We start from the raw sequence: 27,761 nt of genomic DNA on the forward strand, positions 1-27,761 counted from the left end.
AATTGTTGCCACGTACAAGAAAAAAATGTATCCCTAAAACCTTACGGCACTGCAGACACATCCGTTTTTCATTTACTTCATTGTTAATATAAAATAAAATATAAAGTATATTGTTCGTATACGGTTTTTAAACAGGAAAACAAGCCATAGTAGACTGCAGTTTTGTATACGGTAAAAAAACACACAAAACCGTAAACGACCAAAAACGTATACAACCAGATGCATCTTGTTGCATACGTTTCTACATGGGATGTCTACGTTTTACTTATACAAAATAGTATAGGGGAACTGTATAGCAAAATCATGATGTAAATGCACCCTTACATGACATTTACCATGTTTGTTTTCAATTGTAAACACTTTTCCCATTTGGGGTGTGGCCTCTACAAAGGGGTCTGGCTCTGGGAATATCAGGCATGGCCTAGCTGTGCCACAATTTTGGCGCACAATTCTGGTTTGAAGTAAGCAAAGTCTAAATTTACACTAGGCTGTCTTTACAAATTCCAGAATTTCTCAAACAGTTTGCTAAATATGGTGGATTGGAAGACAGTCCGCCTAAATTTGCATTCTTTGAGATGTGTTTTACGCAGTGATGGTAAAGAAATGTGTATGTAGTATCTGAGTTAGCATGTATTCACACACACAGCATCCACAAAGGATTTCAAGTTGTAATGTCCAGAATTTGTATATGTTCGACTGCAGATTTTTCAAGTCAGTTCTTATGTATTTTTGATTGCTTTGTAAAATCTGTGACTGTGGATCAACTTCAAATCCACAGCGGATCCGGTGGGTGTGAATAGATCCTTTTTATAATATATATTAGTTCACTTGGCTATCGCTACATAGTGATCTGATGCAGCATAATACGATGCCACCACAATCCTGGTACAATGTGTCCACAACTGTGTGTGTCTATAATGCAACATTCAATTAAATGGGTACTCCACTGGCCAGCGCGGAACTAAATGTACTGAATGCTGTTTTCGCTCTGCGGGGGACGGCCACGCCCCCTCGTGACGTCATGACCATTCCCTCTCAATGCAAATCTATGGGAGGGGGCGTGACGGCCGTCACGCCCCCTCCCATAGCCTTGCATTGAGAGGGCATGGTCGTGACATCTCAAGGGGGCGTGGCCGTCCCCCGCAGAGCGAAAACAGCGATCAGTACATTTAGTACCGCGCTGGCCAGTGGAGTACCCCTTTAAGAAGGGCTGCAGAACACAACTATAATTTTTAAGTTTCATAACAAGCCAGAATGAGTGACGGTGTACATGTGGTAGCTGCAAATACAGTAAAGGAATTGAGGCATGCATGGGATAGGCATAAGGCTATCCTTCATATAAGATCAGGACTATTGATATTATTCAGATTATTGGGCAGGCTAGATGGGCCAAATGGTTCTTATCTGCCGACACATTCTATGTTTTTTTTTTTTTTATTATATTAAAATTTTGATATAGTTTAGTAGATTGCTAGTGTATCTTAGCCAAAGAGCCTCTTTGCATGCTGATGGGTTGCTATGGACAATTGCTCGTTTTATTAAGAGAATTTTCTTCTTTTTGTACGTCTGTTCTCATTGCCTCTGCCTTCTTGGTCTTTGTGTCTGTGTGATGTCTGAAGGCTGAGCAGTACCAGTCCTATTCTGCCCTGAATGAGTTAATGCTGTCAAAGCGCCTCTCATCTGAAGGGACCATCATTGGCTGCAGCTCCGCAGGGACCAGCTGCTGAAATCAGTGATGCAACTTGTGTTATTTACCTACTACATCCCCTCTAGTGACGCTTCCTGTGATGAGGATCAAAGCAGCCGCCTCCTTTTCTGGAGTCCGATCATCTCATTCTCCTTAGAGTCTGCAATCTTAAAACCCATCCAGGACTTATTTGCTCTCCAGTTATCCTAACAGACTCTGTATCTGGATCGCAGCTAGCAGAACCAACTTTAATCTGTGTGCATATTTGCCTAGGAGCGACTGGAGGCTATGATGAGACGCTCCCAAGAACGCAGTCAACAGCTGGAACAGAAGCAGAAGCGATGGTCCTGGGGTGGGGCCCTGGTAGCCGGATCTGGAAGAGATGGTGAGTCCTTCTTGCCTGCAATGCAGCCCTTTAAAAGTCATTTCTCATAGGAAAGAATACAGGTGCATCTGAGAGGCGTTAGCACAACGTGTCCTCCCTGCATATGTCAAGGTTATTGCTTATTTAAAAGTCACCGGTTTACTCTGTTTACTGCTTTGTTCTTCAACAGAGGTGGACTACTTCCTTTACTGTGCTTGTGTGTTTTCTCTTTGCTGTATTGTATCTTTTACTAACATCAGCATTACTATTATTCAGTGCAGTAGATATAACACTGCTTAAATAAGTGTTGTTTATTACACTGGACATCAATGTGTTAAGTCACCAGTCAGTTATCATGCTGCAGAATAGTATATGAGGGTACAGAAATAGATGTGATGTAATGCCCTCAGTGAAGCTAGGCCGGGAATTATTAACTGTTTCACTGCTGTGTTTTTGTTACTTATTTGCATATAGTCTTTTTAACCTTGATTCTTTTTGTTGCATTAGTCTATTATGTAATTATTTTACCATAGAATTTATTTTATCCTCTTGTTGTTTTACTCTGGTTTTGTGCTGTGCAGGTGAATCTGAAACCCCCCAACCCCCTGTGGTAGATTTAACTACCAACACCCCAGATACAGAGCCTGTGACCTCTGCTGCTGCTGACGAGTTCTCCAATGGTATTTTATACGGGGCGCAGTATTACTGTGCCTTTAAGTGTTCCAGTCACATTAACTCCATCACAATCCCAGCTGTGCACTCTAAACAGGGTTTCGGTCAGAACCAGTGTCCACAGCAATGTCCTGTGTTTTAGGGTGGGTTCACACTACGTTTTCTCCCATACGGGAGCGCATACGGCAGGGGGGAGCTAAAACCTCGCGCTCCCGTATGCCTTCGTATGCGCTCCCGTGTGTCATTCATTTCAATGAGCCGGCCGGAGTGAAACGTTCGGTCGGCTCATTTTTTGCGCCCTATGCGCTTTTACGACCGGACCTCAAACCGTGGTTGACCACAGTTTTAGGTCCGGGGGAAAAGCGCATACGGCGCAAAAATTAGCCGACCGGACCGAACGTTTCACTCCGGCCGGCTCATTGAAATGAATGACACACGGGAGCGCATACGAAGGCATACGGGAGCGCGAGGTTTTAGCTCCCCCCGGCCGTATGCGCTCCCGTATGGGAGAAAACGTAGTGTGAACCCAGCCTTACATTGTACATCAGTTTGTGTTTCCACGTGAATCCAGAGCATGGTGCATGAAGGCCAGTTTCATACTGTCTTGTGATACATTCCATATCATGCTCACATCACTGATATATGCTTAATTTTGATGCTGCTTGCACAAAGCTTTGACATTTTTTGACAATTTTTAGGATCCTATGAAAAATTTAGCTAAAGCAACTATAAACAAGTGCACACAATTCCCTCTTTTAGAGTCCCCCAACCAAAAGGCCAATAATGGGGGCCACACAAAGAGATTCCCTAAATTAATTAAGAGCAGAAAGAACAATGTTTCTAAGGGGCATGCAGGGCTAGAGGGAAGTGAATCACAAGGCCTCTGATGGCATCCTGGAGTGTACATGAATGGAGCCCACAGCCCCATGCCCTACCTGCTCGTTAAGTCACCATTTAATATGACTTCACACCTTAATGCCCTTAAAGGGGTACTCCACTGGCCAGCGTTCGGAAGTAAATGCTCCGAACGCTGTTTTCTTGTTGCGGGGGTTGGCCACGCCCCTCGTGACAACCCCCTCCCGTAGACTTGCATTGAGGGTGTGTGGCTGTGATGGCACGAGCGGCATGGCCGACCCACGCAGCGCAAAAACAGCGTTCGGAGCATTTACTTCCGAACGCTGGCTAGTGGAGTACCCCTTTAAGGTAACTTTGTCACTTTCCAAGTGGAAAGTTGCTTTTTATACAAAATATGTTAAAGCAAACAAAAACTTCAACTGGAATGATATTAGTTTCCAATTGCGTTGGTTATCTTGGGGTAACTAAGAAACTAGATAAGCAAAATTTCTCAAAATAGTCCAGGTAGAGCATTTACAAAGGATCATAAATATTAAATTATGGGATGGGTATAATGTGGGACAGGTATAATATTTACTTGTCCAACAACTGAGTGACATGGCACTTCTCATTTATTGTCATGTACAGCATTAGAACGACATTGGAGTCTTTGCTGAATTTTGCATTGATTGTCTGTGCCAGGATTTCCTGCCTAGTCATAATCCCCCATCCCCCAGTACATTATCTAGGGAATAATGCAGCAAGCTCATCAGTGGCACAAAATCTATTACATTGTGTCCACAGCTGATCTCCAGCTTATTGTGCTTTTTATTAGAAAATTCTCTGTAGCATTGTAAGATTTTGTGGTAATTAAATTCATACTGCAGTTTTATCCATTTCTGCTTGATTTGCAATGCTTACAGCTGCCCTTCACCTGAACCTGACCTCTACTTGTGTGACTGTATTAATCTGCATATATCGTATATACTCGAGTATAAGCCGAGTTTTTCAGCACGATTTTTCAGCCATCGGCTGTCCGGGCATGCTGGGTGTTGTAGTTTTGAAACCTCTGGAGGTCCGCAGGTTGAAGACCACTGCGGCCCTCGTCATCATCCAGCCCGGACCAGCTCACCCTATCTTCCCGCCGAGGGGAGGTGAGTACAAAACAAGAGGGGGGGTCTGGATGATGACTAAGGCCGCAGTGGTCTTCAACCTGCGGCCCTCCAGAGGTTTCAAAACTACAACTCCCAGCATGCCCGTGCAGGTTGAAGACCACTGATGATGGGATTGACAGGCGGTGATGATGAAAGGGGGGGAGGAGGGGGGGGGATGATGACGAAGGCCGCAGTGGTCTTCAACCTGTGGACGATGGCTGTCCGGGAATTCTGGGAGTTGTAGTTTTGCAACATCTGGAGGTCCGCAGGTTGAAGACCACTGATGAAGGGATTGACAGACGGTGATGATGAAGGGGAGGGGGATGATGATGGGGGTCTGGATGATTACATGGGGGGGGGGGGAATGATGTATTTCCCACCCTAGGCTTATAGTCGAGTCAATAACTTTTCCTGGGTTTTTGGGCTGAAATTAGGGGCCTCTGCTTATATTTGGGTCGGCTTATACTCGAGTATATACGGTAGTATGTATCAGCATATATGGAAGACTAGAGTATTATTAATTTATTTTTTACTATCCCCCCACCATCCCAAATTGTAAGAAGTGGTTTTAAATGCCAGATTGAAAGCAGTTACATAAAGAAAGACAAGATCCTATCAAGTTCAACCTGTTGCCCTAGTGTGTTGATCCAGAGAGACAAAAAAATAAAAAAAAACACTTATGAGGCTGATGCTAGTTGCCACATGACAGGAGAAATAAATTCACAACTCAGAATAAAATCCTGGATCAATGCTTTTTCTCCCCAAAAATCTAGTGTCCATAATTTGTAATATATTATATTTTCCCAGAGAAGTCCCTCTTGAACGTTAAATCAACCATTTCAGCATCATGTGGTAGAGAGATTCGTAGTCTCACTGCTCTTATAGTAAAGAAACAAAAAACATGTTCTGTTAATTAGAAGCCCTGCTGTTCCTTAAAACTTGTCTGTACAACGTAAATGAATTAGAGCCTTTTCTTTACATATTTGAGCTATGGTGCTACTGAACAGCTTCCGCTTCCGCTTTCCCCTCTGATATACATAAAGGGGAAAGACCTGTTCAGCTAATTCAGTCCTTTCTATAACATTTAATAGGACATAATACGTTTCTTTTGGTTATTCCTCATCTTAGTGGCCCATTCCAGGCGACTTCAACTGCAAAACACGATCAGGTGGCCATTTTTCTCCCAGTGGTGAGGCTCTAAGGATGGAGTCCTATGGATGTTCTGTAAATGTCTTTGGATAAAATCCCCCTTTTAAAAGTAGATTTATAAAATGTACAACTGAGATTTGTAACTGTAATGATGGTGTTTAGTGTGAGAAAGGAACAAGCTCAGAATACTAGGAATATCATCATATATTCTACACTGAAAGGTATGACATTTATAAGTGGTCACGGAAGAAATATCATATGATACAGTAATAAAAAGAAATATTAAAATAAATATATTTTCACCAATAATATTGCTTGCTGCTTTGCATTGCTTACCAAGTATTAAAATATTACAATACTACATAGATTTCTCACTCGAGAGTAGAATAAAATCTCAAGAAGCAGAATGTCCAGTGCAAATTCGTGAAAAGGAACTTCTTTATTCAAAAGGAACTTCTTATTCATCATGGTTGCCATAGGAAACATACAGGATTCAGTAAAAGGTGACGCGTTTCTGCCCGTAAGGCCTGACGTACACCCACTACCAGAGATAGGGGGGAAAAATTTTTGGAGTAACCAAATATTCATGAGGGTCCAGTCAATTCACTAGAAACTAGTGACCTCCTAGAAACGCATTGTATATGTCAAGTCTTATACCGTACAATATTGTGGATCTGGCCCACAGACACATGGCACTTCAGATATAACTACTATTATAGGTCCGTGGCTGGATTGCTCATGTTGTGAGCTACCTCCATACCTTATATATGATGTTCCTTTATACCTTCAGGCCATGCACCTGTTAATTGATATTTAGTGCCAATCTGGCCACATATCACAATCTCTCATGACTAGTTGTATCCCAGCTTAACACGTAGGTGTGTATCTTGGATGAGCGCCTCCTACTGGTAACAAAATAAGAAAAAAAATGCTATCCGTGTAGCCTACCTACAGACTTAAAGGGGTACTCTGCCCCTAGACATCGTATCCCCTATTTAAAGGATAAGATGTCTGATCGCGGGAGTCCCGTTGCTGGGGACCCCCTCGATCTCTGCTGCGGCACCCCTGACATCCGGTGCACAGATCGAACTTCGCTCCATGCCGTATGACTGGCGATGCAGGGCGGAGGCTCATGTCATGGTCACACCCCTCAATTCAAGTCTATGGGAGGGAGCATGGCGGCCGTCAGGCCCCCTCCCGTAGACTTGCATTGAGGGGGCGTGGCTGTGACCTCACAAGCAGGGCGCGGCCGTAACGTCACAGGTCTCCGGCGGCGCTGCACTCGATGCTCTAGAGCAGTGGTCTTCAACCTGCGGACCTCCAGATGTTGCAAAACTACAACTCCCAGCATGCCCGGACAGCCGTTGGCTGTCCGGGTATGCTGGGAGTTGTAGTTTTGCAACATCTGGAGGTCCGCAGGTTGAAGACCACTGCTCTAGACGAACGCCAGGTGCAACAGGGAGATCGCGGGGGTCCCCAGCGGTGGGACCCTCGCGATCAGACATCTTATCCCCTATCCTTTGGATAGGGGATAAGATGTCTAGGGGCGGAGTACCCCTTTAAGTTACTAACATCTTTGATTTTGGGCTGCTGCTAGTTGACGATAAGAGAACCGTATCCAAAGTCCTCTGTGACATTGGCCAATTTAATCCCGGAGAAGGAATGGAGACCTATGAAATGAGCAGTGTTTTTTTTCCATGAGAAGTATTTTATCTCAATGTCTGATACATCTCTCTGCAGCCTGTGACAAGCTATCCTCTTCTACAATGAGTCTGCAGAGGCACGTGGACTCGCCCATCAGTAAGAGGCTCTCCGCTTCCACCGCTGCAATCACACATTCCCCTGACCGAGGCAAGTGTACTGTCTCTCCCCTGTCCATCTTCCTTTGCTGCTTTTTATCTTTCTTTCTATGGTCCAGCTTTTTCAAGCGTCATTACTGCATCATATCTGGATTCTTCCACTTTCTCCTCAATAGCGTGAAGCTGTAACTTGGTGCACCCTTTATAAACAAGTGCCCGGCCCATGAGCCACATTATACCGTACTGGTTCACATGACCTAAAACCTAAAAAAGACTAAATACTTTTAAGAATTAAGTTTGTTTAGTGGAAGCTGTAATAATAAGGGGGACAGAATCTCTGTATTTCTGTTATTCTTGTGGGTCTGTAACACACATACAAAATAGTCATGGGAAAAAAAAAAAAAAAAAAAAAAAAAAAAATATATATATATATAATATATATATATATATAATATATATATATATGATACCCTGGAATTTACATTTCTTGTACATTTGATTGAAGCTAGGGGTTAACTTTAAAGGGGTACTCCGGCCCTAATACATCTTATCCCCCTATCCAAAGTATAGGGAATAAGATGTATGATCGTGAGGGTCCCGCTGCTGGGGAACCCCGCAATCTGTCATTCCGCACCCACCTTTGTGAGGCACGCTTCACACTCGGAGCCTCCAGCACTGTGGAGAGCTCACAAAGTTGGATGGGGGATGACAGATTGCGGGGGTCCCCAGCGGCAGGACCCCTGTGATCATACATCTTATCCCCTATCCCTTGGATAGGGGATAAGATGTATTAGGGCTGGAGTACCCCTTTAAGTATATGGTCACATGGCAAGTTTTGTATATCCACAGTACAAACTTGGGTGTGCTTTGATATGTTATTTTAAGCAAATCCACTAGATGGCACCATATCCTAAAGGACTATGGGGGAGATTTATCAAAACCTGTCCAGAGGAAAAGTTGCTGAGTTGCCCATAGCAACCAATCGGATTGCTGCTTTTATTATTGAAAAGGCCTCTGAAAAATGAAAGAAGCCATCTGATTGGTTGCTATGGGCAACTTGGCAACTTTACCTCTGGACAGGTTTTGATAAATTTCCACCATAATCCATAACTGAGGTAGATTTATGAACACTGTCCTATAGTTAGACAGCAGAGAACTAGGTGAGACGTACCTTGGTGGCGCACACTCTATGAAAAACTGGACATGTTAGACTTCTTCCTTATGTTACCTCTTGGTTGGCTTACTTTAATGTAACTTATTTCTGTCAAATAGTGCCAGCTATTATTAAATCTTGTGCAGTTAATGGTTTCTCCTTTGCAGCGTAATCTTTAGGTTGTACAAGTATATCTGCAAGTAACTCTGCTTTCTGTATAGGAGGTTTTTATGTTCCTATTTCATATGGATTTAAGTTCTTTGCTAAAAGGATAAATGTGAAGTACTCTTGTGAGATATGAACAATTAACTGTTAACAGTGACCTATAGTTTAAAGGGGTACGCTGCTGCCCCAGTGTCCGGAACATTTAGTTCTGAAAGCTGGGAGTGGGCTTCGGGGGTTTTGGTGTCATAGCCATGCCCCCTTGTGACACACCATGCCCCCTCACTGCAAGTCTATGGGAGGGGGCGTAACGCCCCCTCCCATAGACTTGCAGTGAGGGGGCAATGTGTGACGTCACGAGGGGGCGTGGCTATGATGCCACAACCCCCGAAGCCCGCACCCATCGTTCGGAGCTAAATGTTTCGGACACTGGGGCAGCGGAGTACCCCTTTTAAGACCAGTTAGTGTTCAGTTCACAATGACCTAATGCATTGTAACAGTCCAGGTGTAACTAGATCCTAACATTAGCTCCTGGGTTTGACATGTAATGTACGACCTTGAAGAGTGGAACAGGCGCATCTTCCCGAGCCGGATGTGTTGCAGTGCTTTCTATTTGGTGCTGTGCAGCAGACTAGAACAAGGATTGATCAAGGGGAGCACGTGTAGGTGCCAAATACTGCAGTCCATCCTTCAGGACCAATTATAAAGACTCAATGTGCCACGAGGATATGGATTAGCATTCAGCTCTGCATAGCCTATGCAGATGATGTTTATTGTTGGGGGTTAATGCTTCAATTTCACTAACTGTAGGCCCGGAGCCTGTCACTGCATAGAACAGTGTACTTCTATATATGATAACGCTGCATAGATGACATGCTCCTGTCTGTTTATATATTTCATCCATTCATCAGGTCACTTCATAGCCCTGTAAAGACGTCTAGTCTTGGCCAGCAGACTCCTTGTGGAGGAGGAAAGAATAGTAGATTTTTTCTTTTCTTTTAATGTTTCTATCATATTTCAACTTTCATTTATTTCTTCATTTTCCCTTAAAATTTTCTCCATATTTTGTTTAACCCATTGTGTTTTTATGTTTTGTTTTAACGTTCATTACTTTGCTTTCATCCTTTAGCCCATCGCATGCACCTTAGTCCTATGGAAAATTACATTGTCAGTCGATTGCTCACACCAACACACTCTTCTTTAGCCAGAAGCAGGAGTACAGCCATGCTCAATGAATCTTGTTATTCCACGTCAGGTAATGTGGGATGGAAATTGAAGAATTACTGTATGGAAAGTCACTACAATAAGTCAGTAGGACATTGGGTATATGCAACATCAGTCACAAACTGTATTGATGTGTGCATTCTTAGTATATTACACATATATCTGATTGGGTGACATAAAACCCTCCCTTGTGGCCAAAGCCCCCTTGCTAGTGCTGGAAAACACCACCACCACCACTCTCCATCTGGTCATTCACCCTTTCAGTGCTGGTGTCCTCAAGGCTTAATAAAATATGTAATAATTCTACTATACATCAATGCAGGGCTTGACAAATTTTGTTTTGAATCTAGGAGCGAGCAAAAATAGTTAGAAGCCAGGATTTTTACAACTACAACCTTTTTATTTTTCCACCTACGGAGCTATGTGATGGCAAATTTTATAGCCCTGTGAGGTGTAGTTTTTTCCGGGACCACTTTTGCATAGTATTGGAATTTTTAATCACTTTTTATAAAAAATAAAAAAATTCTGTGATGTGATCAGCAAATTTGACAGTTTGGAATTTTTGGGTGGTTTAAGCTGTGCAGGATATCAGGAATGTGATGATTTAATACAAAATGCGTTAATTTTTTTATTTAAAGGTGTACTCCAGCACTAAGACATCTTATCCCCTATCCAAATGATAGGGGATAAGATGCCTGATCGCGGGGGTCCTGCCGCTGGGGACCCCCTTGATCTTCCACGCCGCACCCCGTTAGAATCAACCCCCAGAGCATGCTCGCTCCGGGTCTGATTACTAGCGATCACGGGGAAGGAGCATAGTGACGTCACGGCTCCGCTCTCGTGTGATGTCACGCTCTGCCCCCTCCCATAGGCTTGCATTGAGGGGGCGGAGCGTGATGTGTCACACGGGGGCGAAACGGGGACCCTGCAATCAGGCATCTTATCCCCTATCCTTAGGATAGGGGATAAGATGTCTTAACGCCGGAGTACCGCTTTAATGGGGAAAATGGGGTGATTTCAACTTTTTTTTTTTATTAGCGTGGTGTATTTTTTGTTTTTTTATTTTATTTTTTTAAAGGGAACATTTAAACAGTTTACACTGAGTGATCTCTGATGTCCGACAAAACAGGCAGGTGTCAGCTGCAGATAGCAGCCAGTACCTTCCGGGTATGATGGGGGCATGAGTCAGAAAGGTGCTGACAAAAACCTAGGCACTAGGTAGCCATGGGGACTAAGAATGTCAACTTGGTGCCTAGGTTTTTGTCAGCCTCCTCCCGACCCTTGATGTACATTTAAGTCATGGGTCAGGTGAGAAGTATGGGGTTTGTCAAGCTTTGCCTTAAAGGGGTACTACGTTGAAAAACTTTTTTTTTTTTTTTTTTTTTTTAAATCATCTGGTGCCAGAACGTTAAACTGATTTGTAAATTACTTCTATTTTAAAATCTTAATCCTTCCAGCTGCTGTATACTACAGAGAGAGAGTTGGGTTTTTTGTCGTTTTTCGGTCTGACCACAGTGCTCTCTTCTGATACCTATGTCTGTCTCAGGAACTGTCAAGAGCAGGATAGCTTTGCTTTGGGGATTTGCTCCTAATCTGGACAGTTCCTGGGATGGACAGAGGTGTCAGCAGAGAACACTGTGGTCAGACAGAAAATACATTTTTAAAGAAAAGAACTTCCTGTGGAGCATACAGCAGCTAAGCACTGGGAAGGGTTAAGATTTTTAAATAGAAGTATTTTACAAATCTGTTTAACGTTCTGGCACCACTAGGAAGCACTGACACTAGGAAAAAAAAGAGTCTGCTCCTCTCTGGCAGGATATACCAGCCCACTGGAAGTAAGGTAATCAGTTTTAGCTAGTGTCAGTAGGAGGCAAGACACAGGTCTGGGAGCTCCCCAGACCTGGTCTTTTTTTTAAATTATTTTCTAGTAAGGGCTGTTTAGTTAGGTTTTTATTTCCCTTTTGTTTCCCTTTTTCAGGTGGGGGTTCAGGAGCAACAAAGGGGCACGGAACATGAGTATGGGCCGTCAACCCCTAGTTACCAACGGCCATATGCCTGTATACTACAGAGAGAGTTCGTTGGGTTTTTTGTTGTTGTTGTTTTTCGGTCTGTTTTTACCACGGGTCCGGGTCCCCCATTTGCCCCCGCTTGCGCCGCTATATTAGCCTGGTATGATGCAGAAGCTGTCTGGGTAAGTTTATGAAGACCTAGGGGGAGTATTCCCCCCCCAGCAGGCCAGTGGACTCAGTTACGGCAGCCATTTTCTGTCTCAGGGCAGCCGCCTGCTTTTGCAGGGGCTCCCTGTACTTTCTGCGGCCGCTAGTTTTATCTTCGTCAGCTGGTCAAATCTCCTTCAGCTTGCTGGCCAGCGGGACCCATGATGGTGACAGGTAGCTCCACCCCCCCTCTGTTGGCGCTGTCTTGTGAGCGCCATACAGGGAAAGCACAGTGCCTTTTCTGTGCCTCTCTTGAATGGGGCTTAGCTCCGCCCCTCCCTGCAGCGAGCCCTCCAGGCTCTGTCGTTACATAGGATGTGCTCGCTGTCGCCGCAGGCGGTACATAGCTGCTGGCTTAGCGGCACCGACACAGAGCGCTGGTGGTGCTTTTCGCAGCCTGTGGATGCCTCCGCAGCTGCGAACGCTCCTTCCCCTCCACCCCAGCATGTGCATCGCTTTACTGGTATTTAGCTACACCTCACCCCCCCCCCCCCCCCCCCCTCCTCCTTTCCCCTGTAGCACGTCCAGGTTTGGGCTCAGGGGTTAATGCCCCACGCCAGGTTTATTGAAATAAGAAGGAAAAAAAACTAAACAAAAAAAAGTCTTCCCTTGATCTTTGACTGAACCCTCTGGTGGCTATTAGTTGTATTGTGCCTTTGTGGGCTCCCTCTTGTGGCAGCCCATAGCTATTACAGTTCTTTGCGTAATATCTGTTTTTATCAGATTAATATCTGCTGGGTCCATTTCTGGGACTGTACATGGGAATCTGACTTATCTGCCAGATGGCGCTATCTGCACAATGTTTTTTGCCCTATACCTGTGGCATACCTAATTCTGCAGAGTTCACACTCTGTGAGGGAGCATATGCGGACTGCTGTGGCGGGTGGTTATGCGGTCCCTGTAGATTCCGGAGTTACATCTAGTGCCTGGTTTCCCCTTCCGCTGAGTACCATGCCATGTCTACTGTGCCCACTGCTGGTTATAGTACCTCCCTATCAGGGCACAGCTCCAGTCCGCCGCCCTTACAGGGCTATACCGTTCCTGGCTGACGCTTGGGGCCCATTTGGGGTTCTTCCTCTGTAGGGACTTTTATTCACAGAAGGGTACTGGCATCCGAAGCAGTGGTTTCCGGTATAACATCTGGGGAGGGTTCTTGGCATGTGCATACACTATGATTCCCTTCTCCACAGGTCACCGATCTCATAGCTGCCGCATCGGCGGTTAATGTTCTGGTACCAACTCGAGGTGTCTGACGGAGTGACCTGTTGTATACTATGGACCCATACCAGTAAGCCAGACAGTGGTCTGCGTGGTTCCTCTGCCGCCTGTCATTTCTCACATGCCTGATGTCTCTGCGGCTGGAGTTCCGGTACCCCACTGCTAGTGTGCAGTGTTCGAAGAAGTGACCTGACATGTCCTATGGACCCTTTACGGGGCGACTGGGGATACCATCCATGGCTCCTCAGCCTCCCCCGATCTCCCAGGGTGGTGCGGATTCTATCCATGACCTCCCTGTCTACCCATCTGCGACAAAGGGGGCACAGTGATCAGCTGTATGACGGTTGTTCCCTTTTCGCTAGCACCGGTGTCTGCACGGTTTCCGATGCAATCTGTCTCCCATTCCCTGGGCTGCCGCGTGCATGGCTGGCGTTTCCTGTACCTCACTGCTGGTGGGAAGAATCTGGAAGAGGCTCCTTGGCAGGTACACGGGTCTGATGTCAGTCAGTCAGACATTAATCTGCTTGGGGGTCGCCCATTGGATCGACCGCACTCCAGTACCCCACTTTCAGTGGAGGTTTCGCAAAAGTGACCCTGTTCTTTCAGGAACCCTATACCAGTCAGCCAGACGGTAGTCTGCGTTGTTTACTATTATGTCTGGTCACCTACCATACACTTCCTACATCTTGGCGGACGGCCGAGTAACTTACTGCCGAGGTGTAGTTCTGAGTGAGGGACCCCATGATGCTCCATGGGCCTTTCATAATGCACCATATGGGGTTCACAGGGTTCCCTACTTTCCCAGGTCTATCTCCACATGCCTGCTGCTATCATGGATAAGGGCTGGTAAGCCACTTTCAGCGTGTGGTTCTGAAGACGTGACCGGTGTGTCCACAGTCCCTTTGCCACTTAGCCAGACTGTCTGCATGGTTTTCTCATCCACGAGGTCTTCTTCTCCATCCTGCCGCTCCAGCAGCAGACGTCCGGTGACTCACTTTCAGTGTGAAGTTCTGAAGAAGTGACTCTGTGGGTTCATTGGACCTTTTCTACCTGTAATTCTACCTGTAATTCAGGCATATTTCCTGCACCTCATTTGTCCTCATCTCTTGCGTCTCCAACTGCAGTTCTGTTGTGTAGTGCCATTAAAAGATGGTGTGGGCATTTCCTGCAGGTTCTATGGACCTCACAGCAGCACTCTGTTTCCCTTTCCAACAGCGTAACGTTAGTCTTCTCAGAGCATGGTTGTGGCATGCTGTTGGGTGCTTAGACTGGTTTCCAGGCTTCTGGACATTTGTATGTCTGTGGTTCCTTTCGTGGTGGCAGTCTTGGTACCCCTCTCCTATCATGAGGTACCCATGTCTGTGTTCCTACATATGCTCTGGACTCCCTGCTTATGTAGAGCCCTCAGGCCCTCCTGTGTAATTGTTTCCGCAGGTCTGCGGCAGGTTAGCACCTCTTCTGGCATTGGGCCTGATGGGGCAATGGTCTGTTCTTCAAACCCTTTGTTGTTCCAGTTGGGCCAATTTTCGGTTTCTGCATGGACGTGGTTCCTTACCACTGTTCAGCCTGTGTGTCATCATCACTGAGTCCACTCTTCTCCCCGGGTGCTCATGCTGTGCCCCTGGGACTTTGGTTTTTGGCACCTACAGCTTTTTGGTTCAGATCTTCTGCACCATGCTTCTCGGGAGATGGTTCCTGTCTCTCTTTTCCAGAAGTTTCTGGTCTTCACCTTGACTGGCTCGCCTTCGGCTCTCCCTGGAGTTTTCTTGCCATGTTTTCTGGTTATGGATGGTTCGCTGTATGGGGTTCTCTTGTTGTTCACTTTTCCTTTTTGTTTGCAACTGGGCTATCCCTCTGTCTGGTTCTGTGCTTCTCGTAGTTGGCTTCCTACTTCCTTCTAGGTTGGTTCGGCCCATGGGGTCTCCGCATCGCCCCTTCTTGCCTCTCTCTCTGTGGCCTGTTGGTTTAGAGTCTCTTCTATGGACGATCCCTTCCTTGGCGTCATAGTCCACCTCCATGGACAGTGGGAACTGCCGGAAGCTCAGTTCCAAGCCTCGGTTGCCTTAGCCCAGGGTCCCTTCCGTGTATCTTATGGCCAGATGGGGTTCAGTCTCCGAACTGAATCCCTTGCTCTGATGTTGTTCTTCCCACCCCAGTGACTGATTTGGCACGTCCCATGGTGTCTGTGTCCCCCAATGAAAAGCGACATAGAAAAGGAGATTTTTTTTTTGTACTCACCGTAAAATCTTTCTCGTAGCCTTCATTGGGTGACGCAGCACCCACCCATTTCTTCATTCTTGTCCGGATAGCCTTTTTCGGTTCTTGGATATTTCTCCGGGATTCCTTTCTAGGGAGCTTCGGACTTGTCTCTTGGTTGGCTTCTCCTACTGCTTTGTGACAAAACTGATTACCTCACTTCCAGTGGGCGGGTATATCCTGCCAGGAAGGAGACGACTTTTTTTTTTTTCCCTAGTGTCAGCGCCTCCTAGTAGCAAGAGCATATACCCATGGTCTCTGTGTCCCGCAATGAAGACTACGATAAAGAGATTTTACAGGGAGTACAAAAAAATATCCTTTTTTCACCGGAGTACCCCTCTAATGAATAGAAATTGATTCATGCAACAGTACAGGAGTATGGCTAGAAAAAGACAAAGTTATTTTCACACTTTTCATTTCTCGTTTTAAACTGAGTTACTGGACATGTCATTACCCACTATATTGTTTAGGTATTTAATTAATTTATTCATCCCATATATTTGTCTTTCACTCATTCATTCATCCCTTTTTTTCTGAACCTTTTACAGTAAGTTTTGCAGCCAAAGGTTTTCTGTCCCAGTTTTCTCAGATTGGTCCTTGTAAAGCATCCAAAATTAAATGTAAACATCTGGAGTGTGGAAGAGGTCTCACAAGCAGTTTGCAACAAGATTTTATTACTTAAAAAATTGAAACTTTTATGCTTCTGTATTAAAGGGAACCTGTCATGACTTAATGCAACCTGAAGTCTTTTTGGGGCCCCAGTGGCTCTGCCTGTACCACCATTCTTGATTGATAGATTTTTCCCTATACCCAGAACAGTGAGAGATATAGCAATCAAGGCTGGCGTGGCATTCATAAGCAATTGGAGACCTCCCTAATGACTCCGATTTAGCATGCTTGAAAGTAATGGGTTCCCTTTTAAGGAAAATTCGTAATCAGACTATGCTTCCATGTTTAACAGCAGCACATATGAGGTCATGCTCTCTTATTAGCCAAAAGCACAACAAAATGCTTTTGGATAATTGAAGCAAAGGAAGAATAAATGGGACAGTCTCCTGTAGTCATTAGGGGGAACTCTTCCCCCCCCCCCCCCCCCCTACTCCCCTAGCCTGTCTATATCCTCTTAGATGTGATTGACTGCAACTCTGCATCTGCAACTATGCAGACAGCCTGTCCGTCACTACTGAGAGGGGAAAGCATTTAACTCATTAAAAGGAAAGTGTCATGAAAAAAATGGCCCACTGTTTCAAATTCTTTTTTTAATTTTGTAAATTAACTTAAATTGTACCTTTTCTAGCTTTTTTTTTCCTGAAATTTAGCAATTTTCAGTCTGGCCACTAGAACTTATAATAAGCTGACTCTTCTTGTTCTGTGGAGAAAATGTAGTCATAAGACTGCTATCATGGGACGTAACCCCTTAAATCGGTACTCCGGGATACATAGGGGATAAGTGGGGGGGGGAAGAGGGGGGGGGGGGGGATTGTATTCTGCATACTGCTTATAGGATACAGGTTAATGCTGGAATTTACCAATCAGGCTGATGTCCGGTGTTAACCTGTCTGTTGGGTGTTCTGAAAATACAGGAAGCCTGTATAAGCGGAGCACCAAAAACACTTATCAATGCATTGGATAGTATTTGCAATCGAAAGACTGTTTAATATATGTGCATAAGCCCCTCCCCTAATAAGTTAAAATCACCCCCCTTTTCCCATTTTTCAAATAAAATAATGTAAACAAAAAAATAAATATAATTGGTATGGCCATGTGTGCAACTGTCTGAATAATTAAAATACGATGTTAATGAAACTGCACAGTGAATTGCGTAAATGTAACAAAAAATGCCAAAAGCCAGAGTTACTGATTTTTGGTCCCTTCACTTACTACTTTTTTCTCTGGTGTATGATCAGAAAGTCCCATCAAAACAAAAAATGGTACCAATAAAAACTAAAGATCGTGGAGAAAAAAAAGCCCTCATACAGCCCAATATACGAAAAAATTAAAGTATTAGACGTCAGAAGAGGGAAATTTGAAAGGGGTATTCCAGGATTTTTTTTTATTTGACTATGCTACGGGGGCTGTAAAGTTAGTGTAGTTCATAATATAGTGTCTGTACCTGTGTGTGATGGTTTTATCACAATTCTTATGTGATTTTCACTCCAATATTTATTTTTATCAGCATACAAAATGACTGTCTCAGATTTTTCCCAGGTTGCAATGCGGCCGAGACCTGACTCCACTAGTCAGCTGATGACGGGGCGCCTGTCTGCTTCAATGGGTGGAGGGATCAATCTGCAACTAATGCAACAGCTGTAGGCACCCTGATTAAAAACCACACTGATTTGAATGGATGCAGCTCATTTATGTTTCAATGGGTGGGGTGGCTGATGTGTGGGAGGGAGGAAAATGGAATTGTGGGATTTGTAGTAAAAAAAAAAGAAAAGTCAAACAGGAAATACCAGTTCACAAAAAGCTAGCCACAGTGTTATGGTAATCTCACAACATAACCATTTAGCCCCAAGACAAGCGCAGATCCTCCCTAAGCATATCCATTACTGTCTACTAAAATCACCTTATGGGGGATAACACCTTTTTAAGCATACACATTTTCATACAAAAAAGTATCAAAGTCCTATCAACAGTATATACCTGTTTAAATTGGGTGTCGCTGTAATCGTATTGACCTACAGGAAAAAAGATAAGCCTCATTTACTAAGGCTTTTCTGAGTAGATTTTGTCGTGTTTTTGTTTGTTTTTTGTTTTTTGGGTGGCGCATATGTCGTGCACCAGAATTTCCAACAAAAAATCCAAAAACCCTACTAACTCTCTACTTCACTCAGAGAACCCGAAAAAGGGTCATAGCCACCGGGGAAAGGTGCATGGTCACTGAAAAAGGGGCCCGTCTCTGACCGTTTTGAAACTCCCAACAAATTTAGTAATTTTCCCGCATAAAATGTGTTTGATATAAGCTCTGGAAAACTCAACAGCTCAGAGCAGTAGTAAAAAGCAAAATGTATGGAAAAGTGCAAAACGTAGGGAAAATGTGTAAATACTGTGGAAAGATATCTGTCTGGGAGAAAAAGCACAAAGAGAACTCCACTCCACTATTAGTAAATGAGGGTCAATGTGTTATTTTTATGGAAAAGTGCACTACATAGAAATGAAACCAAACAAAATTGTGGTGTTTTTATTTTATTTTACATTTTGTGGTAAAATGAGTGATGTCATTACAATGTTCAATTGGTAGTTTAAAAAAAAGCCCTCATTTGGGTATGTGGGTGGGAAATTAAGAGTTATGGCTATTACAAAGCGAGGAGGAAAAAAATGAAAACACAAAAATGAAAAATGGCTGTGTCCTTATTAAGTTAAGGGATAAAGTTTTTTTCCTTGAGGACTGTGTCAAAAGGCATAGAGAGTTATATATTATATTCAGTGCTTCACTTGTTGATAAAATTCTAGCTAGGCTTATATTCCCCAGTCATGGTTCAAGGCTTTCAAAGGGCAGATGATACCTTTGCAAGGTGCAAGGATGATACCTCCAAAAGATGGCATCATAAAGAAAGCAGAAGGCAGGATTAGGCCATTCACAGTAGATAATGGTCACAGCCACCCTCCTTCCCTTCTGTGCACATTGACCACAGTTGCCCTCATTTACTATTCTAAACCCGACTTGTTTTGTCGCGTTTTTTTGTCGCATCTTTGTCAGTCTGCGACACGATGCAACATTTTTTCCCGATGGACCCGATGTGGATTCTCCCAAACCCGAAAAAGGGTGTAACCCGACATTTCTGAGCTTTACCACGTATTTATAAAGCTTTCCAACCTGAATTTGTTGAATTGTTGTGGATTTTTTCCCGATAACTCAGAGGAGTTGGAAACCAAGCCAAAAAGACGCACATGCGACAAACAGGATGCAACATAATAATAAATACCAGGGGAAAAAAGCAATCGGGTAAGAAAGCAACATAGACTTACAACCCAATTTTCTAAGTAATGAGGGCCTGTGAGTTATCTCCAGACTGTTACCTACATCCATTTTGATGCTCTAAAGCAGATCTCTTAGGGTACCTTCACATGTACAGGACCTGCTGCATATTTTGCGCAGCTGATTTTGCTACCCATTAGCATCAATAGGTAAGCTGCAGAAAATATGCAGCAGATCCTGTTTGCGTGAACATAACCGAAATGTTAGCAGAGCAAAGAAGCTGCTCAGTCAAGATGGCTTCCCCTATAAAAATGTACAAAAAAGGAAGAAAAATTACAATCAATAAATAGAAACTGCTTACAAAAAAGAGCATGTTTCTTTATCTGGCTGGAATTAGTAAAAGTAAATCCAGTTGACACATTCATTTTAATACAGAAGAAAAATTAAATCACTAAAATGAGCTAAACACAATTCTTTGTGCCATTTGGACTAATACATGAAATAACTTGTACTCGTACTGTACTGCTGGTAAACAGGGCTGCCTAGTCTGATGACAGAACCACTGTAAGTTCAACCCAACATCTCATATGTTAACTGGATAAGTGAGAATGAATTTCCTTGGCTGCAACAGGGAATTTTAGGATAGAGTTAGTGTTCTGATATAAATCAAGATACATGTATATAGAGCTTTAAAGGGGTACTCCAGTGGAAAACTTTTTTTTAAATTAACTGGTGCCAGAAAGTTAAACAGATTTGTAAATTACTTCTATAAAAAAATCTTACTCCTTCCAGTACTTTTTAGCGGCTATATACTACAGAAGAAATGCTTTTCTTTTTGGATTTCTCTGATGTCACGACCACAGTGCTCTCTGCTGACATCTCTGTCCATTTTTGGAACTCTCCAGGGCAGGAGAAAAACACCATAGCAAACATATGCTGCTCTGGACAGTTCCTAAAATGGACAGCAGAGGTCAGCAGAGAGCACTGTATTCGTGATATCCGTGAAATTCAAAAAGAAAAGCATTTCCTCTGTAGTATACAGCCCATAAAATGTATTGGAAGGATTAAGATTTTTTAAATAGAAGTAATTTACAAATCTTTAACTTTCTGGCACCAGTTGATTTAAAAAAAAAAAAAAAAAAAAAATTTTTCCACGGGAGTACCCCTTTAACTAAATTTCTATAACCCAACAATATTGATAAGAACTTTATACTTGTAATGGAAATGCTGAGCTTTGTGTGCATTATATGGTAGCAACGTCTTACAGATGAGCAAATATTCCTCTATCCCAGTGGTCTCCAACTTGCGGACCTCCAGATGTGGCAAAACTACAACTCCCAGCATGCCCGGACAGCCAACGGCTGTCCGGGCATGCTGGGAGTTGTAGTTTTGTCACATCTGGAAGTCCGCAGGTTGGATACCACTGCTCATAATGTCTGTTTAAGCTCCTGGTAAGGAATCACACTAAGCTTTGTCCAATCTAAACGAGCTTTATATAAATAACAGTCCACTATGATTCACCTTGATTTGACTTGATATTAAAATATACTTTTTTTTTGTTTTGTATTTTTATACATATTTGTGCTTTCCTTTTTTTCTTTCTTTCTCTATGAATTTCTTCCTATATGTTCCTGTATTTCTTGCCTTTACACTATAACTCTCTAGTCTTCCATGTGTGTCCTCGTGTAGCCCCCGCTAGTCCTCTTAAATCTCCTTTCAAATCGTCACCTGCTCGAAGTGCTGATAGAAGAAAGACCATAACGTCTCCTAATGGAACCGAAGGTATCAGATCGCCTACATCTCCAGACTCAAAGCAAGTATGTGATCCACTTCTAAATGCCATCCTTTTATATTTATCCTTAAATACCTCCATTGAGACTTTGGGGGAACTATTCATCATGTTCAGCTTATGCAGGTAGCTAACAAAACAGATCCTAGCATCTTAAACACCAGCTAGTAAAATGAACTGTGCAAATAATTTTCAAAATGAAAAAGATAATGGACTACTCTGCAAGACAGTGTACTCTTTCTGCATGTACCATATCTTGTACCAACCATAAAATCTCACCTGTCCCATATATATTAGTGGAACTCTGTTCGTAGATACAACCACCGACACAGATCAAAGAGGGCAAAGCATGCTAATCGTAGATGTTCTCCTTTGGCTTCAGTCAGCAAAGATTTCTGTTGGGACTTTGACAGTACATTAAGGTCCCATTAACAGTAACCAGTAAGAATGACCAATGAGAATAAGATTATCAAATAACAATTATATTATACATAGGCAAATGAGACTCTGTAATGGGAGCCTGGAGATCTAATATGAACACCCTCAAAGTTCTAGATCTTCCCCCTTAACATCAAAATGTAATTTATTTAGCATTTTCTATATAATGTTGCTAGTTTTTTTTATAATAATTACAGTTGTTCTTGTTGTTTTTACTTCTCTCATGCTGTAACTTTGATTATAGCCTGAAAAGTTAAAGAAGGAAAAACGATCACCAACCCCGGTCCCAGCCTGTGCCTTAGGTACCCCAGTCCGAAGACCGGAGTCTCCTGCAGCACTGTCCAAGAGATCATCATCTCCTGCAACACCTAAGTATGAATAACAGTGTATTGTATTTGTCTGTGTTTAGCTGGATCCACAGACTGATGTGTACCTTCAACTTATTTATGACATTTGTATGCATTGTTATTCAATGAATACATTGGCAACTGGACATTAAAGGGGGTACTCCAACATCAAAAAAAATAAAAAAAGACAAATGTTGCAGAAGCATATAGCATTACTTACTTGTCTGCCCCAATACAAAAACCACTAAAAATCTATTTGTTTTGGGGGGGGGGTCTTAGTCCTGTACCTCCTGACTATCACACAATCGGTGAGGTTGCACCTGCTGCTCCTCGATCTGGGATATGACAAGATGATGGTCATGTAGGGGCTGGACAGACGTGGGGACGTCACTCTGGGCTGGGCTTTTACTACTAAAATAAAATTATAACTACATGCAACAAAATTAATACGTCCCAAAATGAGTATTTTTTTTATTTTTTTTTTTGCACCGTGATCTGAAGTTTTTCAGTGGTACCATTTTTGTTTTGATCAGTCTTTGATTACTTTTTATAAATATTTTTTTATGGTACAAAAATATGCTATTTTGGACTTTGGATTTTTTTACATGTACGCCATTGACCGCGTGGTTTAATTAACGATATATTTTTATAGTTTGGACATTTATGCACGTGGCGATACCACATGTGTATTTTTATTTACAAATTTTTTTGTATATTTTTTTTTATAGGAAAAGGTGGGTGATTCAAACTTTTATTAGGGAAGGGGTTAAATCACATTTATTAACACTTTAGTTTCCCTTTTTTTTTTTTTTTTTTTTTTTTTTTTTTTTTTGCAATGATATAGCCCAATAGGGGACTATAACATTGCACAAACTGATTTCCTACACTGATCATTGCCATGCAACAGCATGGCATTGATCAGTGTTATTGCCACTCTCCTGCTCCTGCCTGGATTTCAGCGGTGGGGGGGTGGTCGCGGTAACGGTGATAGGACTCAGGACCCAAGGACAGGCAGGGGGAGAGAAGCGGGTGGCGGCGGCGGTGTCTGCAGTTCATTGATTTAAAGCGCCCGTTTTAAATCAATGATCTGCAGCGGTGTCGCCGGTTATCGGCCCTAGCCTCCACAGAGTATCGGCCCTAAAAAATCGATATCGGTCGATCCCTACATTTTACCTCTCAAAGGCCGTTGCTATCAATTCTGTGAGGAATAAGCCAGTGCCAGAACTGTATGGCTGCATCTTAACCCTTCCAATAGGGAAAACCTACATGTTCGGCGATGCTGGACATTCATGTGTATTGGGAGCTCGGAATAGATAACAAATCCATTTTTATGATGTATTGTGCTGGATTATGATCTTTGTACCATATACTTTTTTTTGTTTACACATACTTCAGTCTCACCTGGTACCTTTTCACTTTCAGATCACTTTCAAAATCTTACTCACAGTCCCCAGCTAGGAACAACAAGCAATACTCTGCATCCCCCATCACGTATAAATCTAGTCCAAATCCCAGCCAGGATACACCAAAAAAGAAGGCTGAGAAACATCAAACAACTCCTAAAACAGAAGAACATCCAGAGTCTAAAACTGAGCCTACTAAACCTGACAAGACTCTTTCCCCTGGAGAGAAGAAAGAAGCAAATGAAAGTCAGTACTTAATACACTCCAGTCAAGATATGAGCAATGTTTCCCTGCAGTAAACATTCATACAATGCTGAATTTATAAGACTGCAGTTTAGTAAAGTCCTCTCATGATCTTTAATTGTTGCCAAAGGAACATTCTTAGGCTAGATTCACATGGCCCTTCTGTCCTGTCCCGCTATTCTTCCATTATTGCTGCTAAAGACCATACTAACAAACAGATGCAAACTGATGCATTTTGTCTGTTATTTTAACAGACTTTCAGGTGGCATCAGTTTTCATTGTTTTTTCATTTGTTTCTGTCCTTTTATTGTCAGTTTGTGCCTTTTTTTATTAATTTTTTTTGTCTGGCTACTTCCTGGTTGCTCACACCTTTTTCTTAGCATGCTCAGAAGTAATAACGGATCAAAAACAGATTGGAAAAAAAATAGATGGCCTTAAAGGCTCGTCCGTTTCCCATAGACTTCAATGTTAACTTTATTATATCCGTTTCTGCATGCACAGTCAAAAAACGGAATAGAAACAAAACAGGTGCAAACGGATGACAAAGGTTTGTAAAAGAATCCCATTAACATCAATGGGATCCTTTTACATCTCTTTGCAAAAGGCTTGAACAGATTTTACTAACAGAAATTACTTAAAGGGGTACTCCGCCCCTAGACATCTTATCCCCTATCCAAAGGATAGGGATAAGATGTCAGATCGCCGGGGTCCCGCCGCTGGGGACCCCCGCAATATAGTAAGCAGCACCCACCTGTAACTGCTTCTGGAAGCGCTGGAGGCTCTTAGGCTAATTCCTCCCGACTACGGGGACGGAAGATGGTGACGTCACAATTCCGCCCCCGTGTGACTTCATGCCCCGCCCCCTCAATGCAAGTCTATGGGAGGGGACGTGACAGCAGTCACGCCCCCTCCCATAGACTTGCATTGAGGGGGCGGGGCGTGACTTCATGATCTTCGAGGAATTAGCCTCAGAGCCTCCAGCGCTTCCGGAAGCAGTTAAAGGTGGGTGCTGCTTACTATATTGCGGGGGTCCCCAGCGGCGGGACCCCGGCAATCTGACATCTTATCCCCTATCCTTTGAATAGGGGATAAGATGTCTAGGGGCGGAGTACCCCTTTAACGGAGCCTGACTTCAATGTGAACGAGCCCTTAACAGACATTGGGAAGGGGGCGGATATTAGCTAAAATATTCAGTAGAAATAAGTAATACACTAATGTTACCATAATTGGACCATGTGGTGCCACTTTAAGGAGACAGCATGACAAAGGTACTAAAAGGAAGACACTTATACACTTATATCTAGTGCAGGGCCTAAAAGAGTGGAGCATGACCATATGGATTCAAAGAATTCCAAACAGAAAACATGTCATGCACCACCCTCTGATATACAGTACACTGTGTAACAGTGTTCCTTATCAGACGAGAGTTGGCACAGTGTTAGCCTTAGCAATATAGGAGATAAGTGGAGTAGCGATGATACATTTATTGACCTCTTAGGCCCTACATCAGGCGTGTTACACAATAAATGTGAAAGCATCTCTCTTAAATAAAATTCCAACTGGCATGGTTACAACTGAGAAACAGATATGATCAACCCAATGTAGGACCGTTTTCTGATTAGTCAGAGGGGGTATATGCAGTACATTGCATCTCTTTTGAGTACATTTAAAACATGCTTATTTACATATAGGAAAAGTTTCAACCTACACAATGAGGTCTTTTTCAAGACCTCATTGTGTAGGTTGAAACGTTGCACTTTTGGATTGACCGGATGGGTGAATACATTTACATTTTTTATATTTGGATCGCTGGAGGGCCACTTGTTACTTTTGTTGGACTTTGGAAATTGGGGGACCAATGGTCAGGTCCTTTGACTGGCTGAGCACCGAGGCTATTATTCTTCATTATTCTTAGATTCAGACTAATAATATTAATGATTATAACGTAAAAATATTTGACTCTTTCCTTAGTTTCCAGCAAGATGACAGCAGGTACAACTGACGCAGATGAAGCAACAAAAATCCTAGCTGAGAAAAGACGTCAGGCCCGGCTACAGAAAGAGCAGGAAGAACAGGACAGGCGTGAACGCGAGGAACTAGAAAGGTAAGTCAGTAATGTTGGTCAGCTTTATTTTCCTCTCTAAGGTACTGATGGTTAAAATTGTAGTGGGACCATGGCTGTGTCTGATCTTGTAAATTATCTAATCAGCAACTTCCCTTTTATTGCCCTGAATAGTTTTTTATATGAAAACAAACACAATTTTTATTTTTATTTCTTTTTTTAAATTTTTTTTATTTATTTTTTATAAGCAGTTTTAATGATAATTCTATATATATAGCCACATGGTGCTTTCACACAGGTCGTTTTCATACATTTGTTCATGCTGATTTTGTACCCAAAGCAAAGAATAGAGTGAATTATACAAAAAAAAAAAAAGTTTTTGATTTATATATTTACTCCTAAGTTTGGCTTCAAATCAGTATAAAAACTACCAAGGTGGCATGCACTTAAGCAGCTTTTTATACCAGCTAGAAATGTAAAATTACATTGACAAATTTGTTTACTATTGAAGGTGTCTCTCTACACATATTAACTCTTTCTAGCCAATGCTGACATTATAAGAATATATAGGGATATATCACTTTGTCAATTTATTCATAACTTTCTAGATGGAATAACACCGAAACTGCATTATAAAAATATGTCCTAGAATTATTTAATGAAAAATAAAACTAACATTTCAAATGGTGACGTCCTCTTTAATGACACCTCCATTCATAGCTTAGAATGTGGCCGCCTAGCTGACTATTCAGGTAAAAGTGAAGATGGTCAAACATTGTAAAATCCTAAAATCGCTATATTCCAGGAAGGCTACAAAATGGTATAAATAACTCAGTTTGTTTGTTTTAATACTGAATACAGGAACTCTTTGACTGTATTTGTGTCAATTTTTATGTTTATTTACAGGCAAAAGATGGAGGAGAGAAGGAGGAAGGCAGAAGAAGAGAGGCGCCGTTTAGAAGAGGAAGCAAGACTTCTGGCTGAAAGAAAAAAACAAGAGGAGGAGGAAGCCAGGAAGAAATCGGAGGAAGAGGCAAAAGTAAGAGCAGATGAGGAACGTCTGCAAAAAGAAGAACAAGAAAAACAACTGCAGGCCTACTTGGAAAAACAGGTAATGAAATAATGCCAAACCAATAGGGGACATATATGGAGTGACTTATTCTACATGCAGGCATACAATGTGCCAACACACACACCCTAACAAAGACCAACATTTTATATAAAGGTACTAGTTATGGGGTAACCATTTATGACAATGTTTACATGTCTATTTCGGGCTGCAGTTTAAAAATGTTTAGGTCTTCCAAAAATCTTCTGAAGGATCATTGCCGGAAAGTTCTCTGATGTGGCTGTGTCACGCCATATTTCTCTTATTATACCTGTATAACTAATTCATAAGTGTGCCATAATTTGGGGTTTTTCAGAAGGAAGAGGCTGAACTGAAGGCACGAGAAGCAGCAGAAGCTATGAGAGTAGAGAGGGAGCAGATCATACAGCAGATTGAACAGGAGCGTCTGGAGAGGAAAAAGGTATATTTTATGTATGATATATGCAATACATTAAATTATAAATATCTGCAAAAAAATTTGACATTCCTAAATCTTTTGTTTTAAAGGCGTACTCCGGCACGAAGACATCTATGCAAAGGATAGGGGATAAGATGCCTGAT

The 27,761-nt window shown here is 42.7% G+C and overlaps 1 protein-coding gene across 9 annotated transcripts in view; it reads left to right on the forward strand.

Annotated features, from left to right (window-relative positions):
* The window catches only part of MAP7D2 (MAP7 domain containing 2), a 156,415-nt gene that overhangs the window by 106,241 nt on the left and 22,413 nt on the right, over positions 1–27,761 (forward strand). For 4 of the 9 annotated variants that reach the window (XM_056558627.1, XM_056558622.1, XM_056558621.1 and 1 more), the window contains 10 exons: positions 1,961–2,072; positions 2,633–2,731; positions 7,601–7,711; positions 10,104–10,229; positions 21,476–21,627; positions 22,282–22,409; positions 23,807–24,033; positions 26,002–26,134; positions 26,999–27,203; positions 27,517–27,621. In XM_056558627.1, coding sequence (XP_056414602.1) covers positions 1,961–2,072; positions 2,633–2,731; positions 7,601–7,711; positions 10,104–10,229; positions 21,476–21,627; positions 22,282–22,409; positions 23,807–24,033; positions 26,002–26,134; positions 26,999–27,203; positions 27,517–27,621 — 1,398 coding nt within the window. The remainder of the gene's footprint in view (positions 1–1,960; positions 2,073–2,632; positions 2,732–7,600; positions 7,712–10,103; positions 10,230–21,475; positions 21,628–22,281; positions 22,410–23,806; positions 24,034–26,001; positions 26,135–26,998; positions 27,204–27,516; positions 27,622–27,761) is intronic. The other 5 variants (XM_056558624.1, XM_056558625.1, XM_056558626.1 and 2 more) reach the window with 5 other exon arrangements.

This window comes from Hyla sarda, chromosome 2 (assembly GCF_029499605.1).
Source record: "Hyla sarda isolate aHylSar1 chromosome 2, aHylSar1.hap1, whole genome shotgun sequence".
NCBI lineage: Eukaryota > Metazoa > Chordata > Amphibia > Anura > Hylidae > Hyla > Hyla sarda.